At 45.9% G+C, this 11,784-nt stretch overlaps 1 protein-coding gene across 2 annotated transcripts; it reads left to right on the top strand.

Moving 5' to 3' along the window:
* Positions 1 to 2,789: 2,789 nt before the first annotated feature.
* LOC122185729 (ovomucoid) lies at positions 2,790 to 8,371 on the top strand. 2 transcript variants are annotated; one of them, XM_042881772.1, is made up of 8 exons: positions 2,790 to 2,997; positions 3,925 to 3,944; positions 4,673 to 4,809; positions 5,339 to 5,396; positions 5,653 to 5,789; positions 6,531 to 6,591; positions 7,645 to 7,754; positions 8,190 to 8,371. In XM_042881772.1, the coding sequence occupies exons 1-8, from the start codon at positions 2,940 to 2,942 to the stop codon at positions 8,233 to 8,235; spliced, it is 627 nt and encodes a 208-aa protein (XP_042737706.1). In that variant the 5' UTR covers positions 2,790 to 2,939; the 3' UTR covers positions 8,236 to 8,371. The 2 variants fall into 2 exon arrangements, with proteins under 2 accessions (XP_042737706.1, XP_042737705.1); XM_042881771.1 differs by having other exon boundaries at positions 2,791 to 2,997; positions 6,531 to 6,597.
* Positions 8,372 to 11,784: the final 3,413 nt, after the last annotated feature.

The raw sequence follows: 11,784 nt of genomic DNA, 5'->3' as shown, positions 1-11,784 counted from the left end.
TGAATTAATGAGACTTGGCAGCTTGCTGTGCAGAGATGATCCTTGTGCTTCTAGGGAGGCTGTAACCTGTCTCCCCATCGCCTTCACGCCGCGGTGCTGCCCTGAACACCTCACCCTCCATAAGCTGTTGGATGCAGCTGCCCAGAAATGAAGAGATTTTTCCTAAAGCTTTTAGGACTCATCTTTGCTGCATAGTAGTTTGTAGCAATTACTCATCGCTAGAAGAGAGCACTGTACGAGCATTGTGCACATAAAACAGTTCAGGGTGAAAGGGCTCTCTGGAGGTTTCCAGCCTGACTACTGCTCAAAGCAGGGCCAGGTTCAAAGATTGCTCAGGATGTTGTGTGCCTTGCTGATCACCTGTACCACCAATGGAGGAGATAGGTGGCCACTCTGCTTCCTGTGCCACTCGTGGAGAGGAGTATTCTCTCATATTCAGACAGAGCGTCATCCTTTAGCTCAGCCTTCCCTAACCCCACAAAGCAGCTGCAGATCCCCATACTCTCCCCTTCTCTAAGGTGAAGGCCGTGTTCCCCACCCCCTCTTCCCACCCTGTGTCCTGAGCAGCCTGCTGGGCTCTGCAGGACGTGCGCTCATGTGTCAATGCCTGTCCTTGCAGTGGGGCCTGGAACATTTAATTCATCACCAGAGTAATGTGGAACTGTGTCATCTTCCCCTGCAGGGTACAAAGTTCTGCATGGGGTCCTTTCGTTTCAGAAAAGCATTTACTAGTTCTACCTGAATCAAGCTTTATTTAATAAGTTCGTAAACACATGGATATGTTTTCCTAGAGATACGTTTTAATCATATCAGTGATTTTTATTTGCTTTGTTGCTTACTTCAAACAGTGCCTTTGGGCAGGAGGTGAGGGACGGGGCTGCTGTTGGCTCTGCAGTGATTTCTCCGTGCTTGTGGCTCAAGTCAGATAGTGGTCCCTCTATGGCCAGAAGGACAAAGATGGAAATTGCAGTTTGAGTCACATTAAGCAGGCATTTTGGAGTGATTTGAAGCAGTTTCATGAAACAGCTACGACTACTTATTGTTGTTTTCTCCTTTTACAACAGAAGTTTTAATCAAAATAATGTGACAAAGCCCAGGAATGTTTGGGAAAAGCGTAGTCAAATGTTTTGTAATTCATTTGTCAGTATGTTACCAGCTAAGAAAAAAGTCCTACCTTCAGTATGGAGTCTTGCAGAGAATACGACATCAACAGTAGTTTAGGAAAAAGCACCACCACCACTACCAGAAAACAGAAAATGTAAACCAAGAAATTCCTTGGGTAAGAGAGAAAGGATGTTGTATCCTGGCCAAGTCCTGCCCCGCTGTCAGCCTGCTGACCCTCTGCAGTTCAGGACCATGAAACGTGGCACTGTAAGACGTGACCCTGCCTTTGCTTACTCACACATCTCTGCCCTCATGCTGACTTCTGCACACAGGAGCATTTCCCTGTGGCCAAACAGAGATTAGCCATAAGCTGCACCTGACTTCGAGGATTAAGAGTTTGCAATTAAGTGGATTGCAGCAGGAGATCAGTGGCAGGGTTGCAGGTGAAATCCTTTCTAGGGGTAGCTAACGGTTGAGCAACCTGTCCTACAGCATGAGCCAAACCAGCCGAGGGTTTTCCCATGCTGTTCACAGAGGCAGGGCCAGCTGGAGCCGGAGCTGGAGGAGGCTGGGACTCTGCTCCCTGTGCAGAGAATGGAGGGATTTCTGGGTGCTGTTCCTGTGGCTTGCACTGATCAGCCACAGGGAGATCAGTGCTCCCCAAGCAGTGCCTGTATTTCCATGTAGAAATGTAGCCTACATATGCACAGCCATGCTGCATCCTTCAGAACGTGTCAGTGCTTATCTCCCATGGCCAAATATTACAGGTATTTTCACCATGTTGGACCCATGAAAGGATTCATGGTAAGAAAATTAGGTTAAAGGTATGGCTGCAAAACTACTCATACCAAAACAGCAGAGCTCCAGACCTCATCCTAGGAAAGAGCCACTTGGAGAGGGATGGTGTGAAGGCTGGAGGTGAGAGACAGAGCCTGTCCCAGTTTTCCTGTCTCTATTTTCTGAAATGTCTGCGGGAGGAAAGGACAACTGTACTTTCAGGCATAGCTGGTGCCCTAATGTAAATAAGTTCCCTGAACTTCAGTGTGGTTTGTTCTTGAGATGCTTTGGCAGAACACTTTGAGTCAATTCGCTTAACTGTGACTAGGTCTGTAAATAAGTGCTCCCTGCTGATAAGGTTCAAGTGACATTTTTAGTGGTATTTGACAGAATTTACCTTGCTTTCAAGTCTTCTACCAAGCTCTTCTACACTTAAGCAGTGAAAGCGCCAAGAAACCCTTTCTTTTATCAAACTAGTGCTAAATACCATTAACTTCATAGGTTAGATACGGCGCTGCCAGCTTCACCTGGCAGTGGTTAATCAGTTCTGCTGGTGGCAAAGCCTGTGCTCTTACCTAGAGGTGAATATCCAAGAATGCAGAGCTGCATGGAAAGCAGAGCTGCAGGCACAATGGTCCTGAGCCTTAGCTGCTCCCTGCTGAGAGATGAGGATGCAGAAACGAACGAAGGACGTGTCCCTTACTGCCTTCAGCATTCTGTGCTATTTAGGGTCCTGCCAGAGTCCTTAAGAGGTATCCTTTGTCCAAAAGGCTGTTTGTTTGATTTTGACCACTGAGAGCATGTGACACTTGTCTCAAGCTATTATCCAAGCGTCCAGCCAAAATCAATTGCCTGGGAGACGCAGACCATTACCTGGAGGTCAGGACCTCAATAAATATTACCAGCCTCATTGTGCCGCTGACAGATTCAGCTGGCTGCTCCGTGTTCCAGTCCAACAGCTCAGACGCCGTGTTTGTATATATTTGCAGGCAGCCTCGGGGGACCATCTCAGGAGCAGAGCACCGGCAGCCGCCTGCAGACCCGGGCAGTACCTCACTATGGCCATGGCAGGCATCTTTGTGCTGTTCTCTTTTGCGCTTTGTGGCTTCCTCCCAGGTGAGTAACTCCCAAAGTGCTGCAGAGGCTTTGTGCCTGCCAGTGCTGACTCTCCTTGGCAAAACATGGTAGTCGCCATCAGGGAGAGACTTCCCTACAAAGCACCTGCAAAGGCTGCCTCGGTACATGGGTATTAAATGGGTTACTGCTGTGCTGGGTGTCTGTTGGGTTCTGTGTTCCCAACACAATTCTTATGCTCTCAGCACTGTTACACTGCTTGCATTTGCTGCAGAGAATGGATAAATGCTTGAAGTGAGGCCATAACGAGGTGGTCAGACCTCCAGGAACTAGTCAGGAAAATACTGTCACGGCACAAGCAAGCTCTGTGCAGGAACCTGGCAGCTTTCCTGCAATGCTTTTGCTGCTAATGGAGAAACAAGAGATGCAAACAAGCCAGGATCTGATGTTCTCCTTCTGTATTTACATCTCATGAAATTACAAAGTCAAAGACAAGTGTGGTTTATTTCTTACACTCAGCTTCTTTAAAATGTATATCCCTGACAACAGATGCTGTGTATGTTTGCTTATCCTGTATGTGAATATTTGCATTTGCATTTATCTGTATTGACTCAGGTTTCTTTTCAGATATGTGATAGATGTTTTCTAGGGACAAAACGGATGTGTAAATAGATAAGGAAGGAAAAGATATCCATTTTTCAATTAATAAATCTACCCTATCTCTTAATTTTTTTTTTTTAAGAACGGAGCTATTCAAGAACACGTTTCATCAGTCAGCAATAAGAAACTAAATTATGCTTATCAGCATTAAAAAAATTCACACATAGTTTACTTAGTTCAATAATTGAATCAGTGGAAGTCACTCAGTTTGGTTCTCTGTGCTGGAATTTTGCATGTACATTTCAGCTAGCTGTGGTCCCACTGATCAGACTGCCTTTGTTTTACATTTTTGTCCTTTTTTTTCCCCAGATGCTGCCTTTGGTGTTGAGGTAAGTAAGAGAGTTCTTTCTGTCCTCCTTTTCTCTTTTTTTTTTTTTCTTTTCCCTTTCTTAATTAGTATCACTGTAATCAGATCCCACAGTGTAAAATGTTAAATTATGCAGTTCTGAGCTCTACATCTATGCTGCATGTAATATAGAATTGTGATATAAAATTGTTGGATGAATTAATTTCTAATCAACTCTGAACTGGTCTAAGCTTCAAGTTGATCATATGGTCTGCGAAATAATACAGTGGTTTGGGTTGGAAGGGACCTTTAAGATCATCTAGTTCCAACCCTCCTGCTATAGGCAGGGCACCTCCCACTAGACCAGATTGTTCAGAGCCCCATCCATATGATCAACTCTAGACTGATGGCTATAGACCACAGCAATAAAACCAACCCCAAAGCAGCCTACTGAAAGAAGAAAGGACTGTGAGGCACTACAGCTCCCAAACCCCAGGTTGTTAGACTTATTCTTTTGAATAAACATGTTTGTATGAATAACAACGGAAGAACACTGGAGGGGCCAGCTCCCAGGCTTTGCAAAACGGTGCCTGGAGGGCATGATAGATCCCTGCTGGTTTACCATAGAGGGAGCTGCATGGCTGTAAACCCATTGCCCAGTCCTCTCCCACTGCATGGACAGGAGGATGGATCTGGTCAGTGCCACGTTGAAAATGAGAGATATAACTACAAAATGTCACTTTGTCCCGTTGCTGTGTGTCTCTTTGTCAGGTGGACTGCAGTAGGTTTCCCAACACTACAAATGAGGAAGGCAAAGACGTATTGGTCTGCACTGAGGACCTCCGCCCCATCTGTGGAACTGATGGAGTCACTTACAGCAACGAGTGCTTGCTGTGTGCCTACAACATGTGTGTACTGCAGAGAGAGCTCATCCTGCAAGCAAGCAGCTGTGCTTAGGGCTCCTGACAGCACCCCTTTCCAACAAACAGTGATCTGTTACATGTCACTTATGTCGACTCTTTCAGAGCAAGCTTGAGTACCACTGTGTGACACTCCGTTGCCTAGACATCACTTTGGTTACTGTGTCTTTTTTGTTGATGTAATTTATTCAGGTTTTTCTCCTCCATCTCAGGGATGAGGCAGATGATAGCCCCTAGGGCATATTTTACCCTGGCAAAAAGAAGCAAAAGGATGGAGAGATGCTCCAGTTTGAATGGTCCAAAACAGTCCTAAAGATTTCAGAGTCTTTAAATCCCTGCCAGACACTCAGTGCTGGCTGGTCGGGCAGCATGGCATTACCCTCTCCAATACAAATGTATATATGTATATATAAATACAAAGATGACTTAGCAAGACTCAGCCTCATTGCATTAGGTACATACTCCCAGTAACAAGAAGTCTTTGCTGAGCTTCCTAATGTCTGTTTTCCCTCTTCAGAGAATATGGAACCAATATCAGCAAAGAGCACGATGGAGAATGCAGGGAAGCTGTTCCTGTAAGTGAAACCAAGTTCATACTTTGTGCAGTCAAAACTGCTTGCCCAATAAATAATTTAAATGCCGAGTAAGAGGGCATGTGAGATGTCAGAATCTTGTATTGATTATCTTCAGGTGAAGTTTCATCACAGTAACACAAAAAAAGCATTTTTTCCTGCTGAGATGGCATTCTAGGAGGCCCAAAACACACACTCCACTGGTCTACATGTTCACTGTAAGCCCTCACTAGCGCTTTGCTCTGTGCTCCTTCCACAGATGGACTGCAGCAGGTATCCCAACACGACAAATGAGGAAGGCAAAGTGATGATCCTCTGCAACAAGGCCTTCAACCCTGTCTGTGGTACTGATGGAGTCACCTACGACAATGAGTGTGTGCTGTGTGCCCACAACGTGTAAGTCCTGTGCAGAGCTCCCTCGGCAGGAATGGGTCCTGCACCCCTGGCAGCCACTCTTTGAGCTCTGGGTTTTCCAATTATGCCTTTTCTGTATGGCTCTTGGACCCTGTCCCTCTTCTTTCTGATAACCAGATGCTGTTTTCCTTTGCAATTAGAAAGAGAACCGTGCCTTTGATCTTGAGAGAGAAGTAGAGAGCTGAGTGGGGACTTAAGAGAAGCACTCTGTCCTGTATTAACTAAGGGTCTGTGTGGCTCACATTGCCTTGCAGAGGACCACGGCAAACCTCTGCTGCACCTATATTGTAAAACAACCTAGCTCCTAAACCATGACAGCCTGTCACCTCTTGTCCTTTGCATCATGCAATACTGCAACACTCTGGCACATAGCACCATCTCCCATAACACCTGATATGTTGAACCAGAGTGTTGGAGACCAACAGTATCCCTGTCTTCAGGACCATCAGGTACCATCCTGTGTAAAGGGTGGGGGGAGGGAGGACTCTGAGTCCCATGAAGTATTGGAGGAAGTATTTATGACTTTTGAGGTCACTTCCAACCCAAGTGATTCTGTTATTCTATGAATGTCAGGGAGGTGGGGGTGCTTGCAGGGCTGATATCTTGAGTGGTATGGACACAAACTAGGCTGGGCATTTGCAGCCCATCAGCACTGCAGTGATGTGGAGTTCAGCACAGCAGGATGCAGGCACAGCTCCCTAACATGGATTCTTTTCCTTTCAGAGAGCAGGGGACCAGCGTTGGCAAGAAGCATGATGGTGGATGTAGAAAGGAACTTGCTGCAGTGAGTGTGAGTTGCACAATGAAGGAGCAGGTTCTGGTCCCACTGATGTCAAAGGAAACATGGCCAGCATCTGCAGTAGCCTCAGGAGCATCACTTGTGCTTCAGAACAGAGAAGATTTCACTTTCTACACACGCAATACACATTAACCACAGTAAAGTCAGGAAGGGAAGAAGATGACTGCACAGGAAGGGATCAGTAAAAGACCATGAGCAGAAATAATCCATGAGAGCAGAACTGAGAATAGGAACTGATAATATATTTAGGGGGTCTGACCAATGGGCCATCAAACCCGTGATGGTTTGATGCAGAGTCCCCTCTTTCAGCTTTCATAAGAATTGAGTAGGAAGGAGTAAGAGTGGGCTGAGTGCATATGGATCTTCCCAAACACTCTACAGCTACACACCTCAGCCAGGTGTGATTTCTGTGTAGTTGGTAAGCCTCAGTGGATTTCTCTCCCATGGAATTCTCCAGCCTCTTTCTGGACATGTATCTGTGGTAGTTGCTGGGTTTTTTGGGGGGGTGTGTTTGTTTGTTTTCTTTTCCTGCCTCTTTTTTTCCCCCCACAACAATGACCCTCAGCAAATATACTACTCATCTCTCAACCAAACAAATCCCGTTCTCCAAGTACCCAGATAAGTGCTGATTTTTGCTTTAAGCCTGTGGGAGAGATGCTGGACCATTATAAAGGTATCAGTGCTGCCTCTTCTCCAGACACCAGTGTTTTTTCCATTTAATTTCCTGAACAGGTCAGGAACACGGTGCAACATGATTGTAAGCACAGCACGTTCACGGAGCGAGCTGCTGCTGCAGCTCAGAAATGCAGCAGTCAGGTTGTGATATGCATCTCTTACACAGGAAATTATGCTCTATTTTTATATTATTAAATCTAGCATAGGAGAAAGGACATCCAGTTTATATCAGATCGTGCAAGGAAGTTAATTATTTTTAGTTAGATCATTATCATTGGCACTGCAGCTGTAGCTGGGGAGGGGTTGAAGCTCTTCAGCTATCGACTCCTTCATATCCTCCACATCACAATGGTGTTTTTGCAGGTTGACTGCAGCGAGTACCCTAAGCCTGCCTGTACGATGGAATACAGACCTCTCTGTGGCTCCGACAACAAAACATATGGCAACAAGTGCAACTTCTGCAATGCAGTCGTGTACGTACAGCCCTGGTTGCATTCATGTCGTCGGCTGCCTCCTACAGGCACCAGCTTGCACAGTTCCTGCTTTTGTTGCTGACTGCTGACCAGGATTTGGGGGCAGAAAAGAACACCAGGCATCACGCCAGCCATTCATTTTATTTTTCACCAGAGCATGTCTGGTTTGTTAGAATGGATGTTTTGAACATCATTAACCTTAAGGGAAGTTTTCCTTGCTTGCTGCAAAGAAAATCGAATTTGGTGTTTCATTATAGTTTTCAGAAGGGGTTAAATGATTTCACTCATCTCTTAATGATCAGATAGCTGAGGAGATGCTGAGCCTGCCAGTTCTCGGGCTCTGGGCAGGATCCCATCTCTTGCCTTCTCTAGGACAGAGCGCAGCAGGCTCTGTGGCTCTGTGTCTAACCCACTTCTTCCTCTCCTCGCTTTCAGGGAAAGCAACGGGACTCTCACTTTAAGCCATTTTGGAAAATGCTGAATATCAATGCTGGGAGAATTCACCACAGGATCCCCACTGGCAAATCCCAGCGAGAGGTCTCACCTCAGTTCATCTCGCACTCTGGGGAGCTCAGCTCACTCCTGATTTTCTTTCTCAATAAACTAAATCAGCAACACTTCTTTGTCTTGTTTAATGCTCTGTCTCATGCAATGTTTTCTTCTGATTTGTTGGACGGTGACACCAGACTGAATATGTTCCATGCTCGTGGCTCTGGGGTATAACAGGAACAACATCTTGCTCCCATCCCTGTCATAAAAGGCAGAAAATTAAATACAGATGCATAAACCTCGGCTGTGTGACTTTGCGCATAAATGATATTCAGCCTCCATTAGTGTTCAGACCCTTTTAGACAGCTGAAATATTGCTACAAACTGCTGATGCTGGCTGAGCTCCCCTATGATACAAGCGGCGCACTTTCCTTGTGCAGCATTAGCAGTGAAAGCAGCTCAGGGTGCAGTGGTGGCCAAATGCAGGGCCAATCCCATGGCCTCCTATCCATGGTCCATACCCATGGGCACAGCTGCTAGTGAGGTGCATGTTTTCTGGACACGTTAGTCTGCCCTGCCTATGTGCCTGGGTCCTCCAAATGACGTTGCAAGGTTTTTCTCATCTTGTCCTTTAATGATCACCAAGTGTTTGAAGATGAATGCCTGGCTAGGTCTGGTTCTGCTTTTGCCTACTGGTCTTTCCTCAGCCCGAGTATCTGAGCAGTGTTTTGCAGTCTGAGGACAAAGTATCCCTCTGCTTTTGAGTGTGACCTCTGTCATTGGCTCATTGTCCGTGAAATTTATTCTGCTTTTGTCCTTTGTTGGTGTATTGAACTGATGTTTTCTTGATCCACATGAGAGAAGATTTAATAAAAATTACAGAAAATAATTCCTCCCTTAAACGTTTCTTTTCCTTGATGGAATGAGGTCGTTCAAAAGAAGGATTCTTTGGTGGTAAAACAAAGGATTTATGCTGAGATGGGTAGATGGATGAAGGAGTGATTTCCAGTTTGGATTGAAATTTTCTGGGATCCAGGCTGTGGGCCTCACATCATTCTGTCATCATCAGGCTATCAGTCTGCTGCTGCAAATCTACCCCACAATGCTAATGGCTTTTAGGGAAAATAGCAATTGTTAGTTCTTTGCAAATGCCCATAAATCTTCTTCCATCGCTTGTCCAGTTCCAGGACTCTTTTCAGCCCTTGGTCCCCCACTTGCTCTCTCTCCCAGCTCAGAGTTTTCCTGGATTTACGATGACTTGATGACACATTATTGATAGAAAAAGGGGAAATGGTTTCAAACTGGAAGAGAGGAGATTTAGACTGGACATAAGAAAGACATTTTTTACAATGCGGGTGGTGGGCCACTGACACAGGCTGCCAAGAGAGGTGGTGGTGCCCCATCCGTGGAGACAGACAAGGTCAGGAGGAGCTCTGAGCACTGATGGAACTGTGTCCCTGTTCCTTGCAGGGGGTTGCACCAGAAGGCCTTGAAAGATCCCTTCCAACTCAAACGATTCAAGGATTCTATCGGGATGAAGCACAACAATTAAGACTTTCCACTCTGGAAGACATTCAATTCAGTTTAACAACATTTTGCCAGGAACATTGAGAAAGCACTGCATATAGATAAGCACTGATAACATGCACATGGAGGAAATCCAGCAGCATTCTCTCTTCAGGTTTGTACAGTTGCTCTTTTGCCCACAGGAATTTTCCACGGTCCTTCAGCAGGCACCTGTCACACACTTCACTGGAAATAATGAAGCCAAGGGCATACTTCACATATTTAAACCTGTGATTGCTGTTGATAAAGAAGCATTCTTTGTGGCTCACCTCTGTAAGTGCCATCAAGATTTACAACCCTGACACCAGAGCATGAACGCCGGTTATTTCAGAGTAAGGGTGGGTAAAACAAACGTGAATGCACACAGCCACGCACACACAGATTAGGTTGCCATCCAAGGGCAGAAGGGCCACATTCCATGAGCACGATGCACTTCTGCTCTTTGCCGCTGCCCAGGTGAGGGGCTGTGCTCCTGCTCCGTGCTTCGTCGAGTGCCGGCTGTAAAAACACAACAAACATCCTCAGACTGGAAAGAGCTGTGTTCTACAAGGACTTATTTACTCCTAGAGAGATGGTGTTGAAAAGACTTGACATCAAAGACTATCACTTATGGGGTAATATTTTAGCAACAGAACTGAGTGGGTAAGAACAACTGTGGGAACAGCTCCGCGCTCAGTGCTAGTTTATGCATAATGAAAGCAGTGACATGTACGTGGTACCACCCGGTGACTCTGACATCCACTATCGAACCTCCAAAACGCTCCAGAGTCACAAATTATTTTACTGAATGGAAGCGAACGTCTCTTGCAGTCATCCTGAACTGAGATGCAATTGGAGAGGCTGAACGGCTGCAGCAGCGTTAGGGGAGTTACACCTCGCTGAGCCCTCCCGTTATTTTGGTGCTATTGTGAGCTGCAAGCAGGAGCTGCTGCCAGTCCGTGCCAGCTCTGCGGCCCTGCTTCCCCAGCAACTTGCTTATCTCTGAGTACCTGGCCTTGCTCATCCTGTGAATCACAGAAAATTGCTTTCTCTTCCTCTCTTTCATTTTGCACATTCTTCTCCACCCAGGCTGTAACCACATGAGAAAAAATGTAGTACAGAATCGCTGTTGTAAACCTCGGTGTGGCACGTTTTGCCTGAAATTCCTTTTGTCTGAGAGTCGTAGACCGAATTGAAAGTTGTTTATTCAGGACATGCACTCACAGATTTTAACGCTAACGGAGGAGATGAATTGCATTTGTGTCACACTTCCTATTCCCTTCTTTTTTTCCAGATCCCACTGCACTGAAGGTAAGCGACAGACCTTTCAATTTTTTTCTCCATCATTTCTTTCCTCAAAGCAGTTTCCATATAAATCATTACTAATCGCATTGTGATTGAGCGTTTGAAAGCCCTGAGTCATCCCACGGTCTGAGCAATATTTGCTACAGATATTACCGAGTGAAATGGCCACTTTCATCTGATCGTTTAAAAAAAATAAAATAAAATAAACAGTGCAGCATTCAGTTGGTGTCCAAGTTATTGTCACGGTTACTGCAGCAGCACTGAAGATATTTACATGGGATTTACATCACTGGAGACTCAGAGGGCACTGCAGGAATGTACTGCACTATTCCTGCCCTGTCGTTAAGCTCTTCTTTGATAGCTGCTGATGGTCGGTACTGGGGAAAGCCCAGGGCTGGGGGGGGGGGTCTCCTGGCATTGCCCTGCTGATAGATCTGCTGCTGAGGGTATTTTTGTGAGCACAAGGCTGCATCGATCTACAGGGCGACTGCAGTGCCTGCGCCGTACCCCGCAATTTCTGCTCTCAGGAGTACATCCCACACTGCGGGTCTATGGCGTAACATATGCCAGCAAATGTTTATTCTGCAATGCTTTTCTGGGTGTATGAAAATAAATCTCTTTGCTAACTAAGTGGTGAACTTCAACTGTCTTATCAAATTCGGGGACTGGTTGGAGATGGAAGGTTGTTTTG

Source organism: Lagopus leucura, unplaced genomic scaffold, assembly GCF_019238085.1.
Source record: "Lagopus leucura isolate 7727_CA_CO unplaced genomic scaffold, USGS_WTPT01 Super-Scaffold_100030, whole genome shotgun sequence".
NCBI classification, from domain to species: domain Eukaryota; kingdom Metazoa; phylum Chordata; class Aves; order Galliformes; family Phasianidae; genus Lagopus; species Lagopus leucura.
Note: the sequence above shows the minus strand (reverse complement) of the source record. Positions and strands in the feature narration are given on the sequence as shown.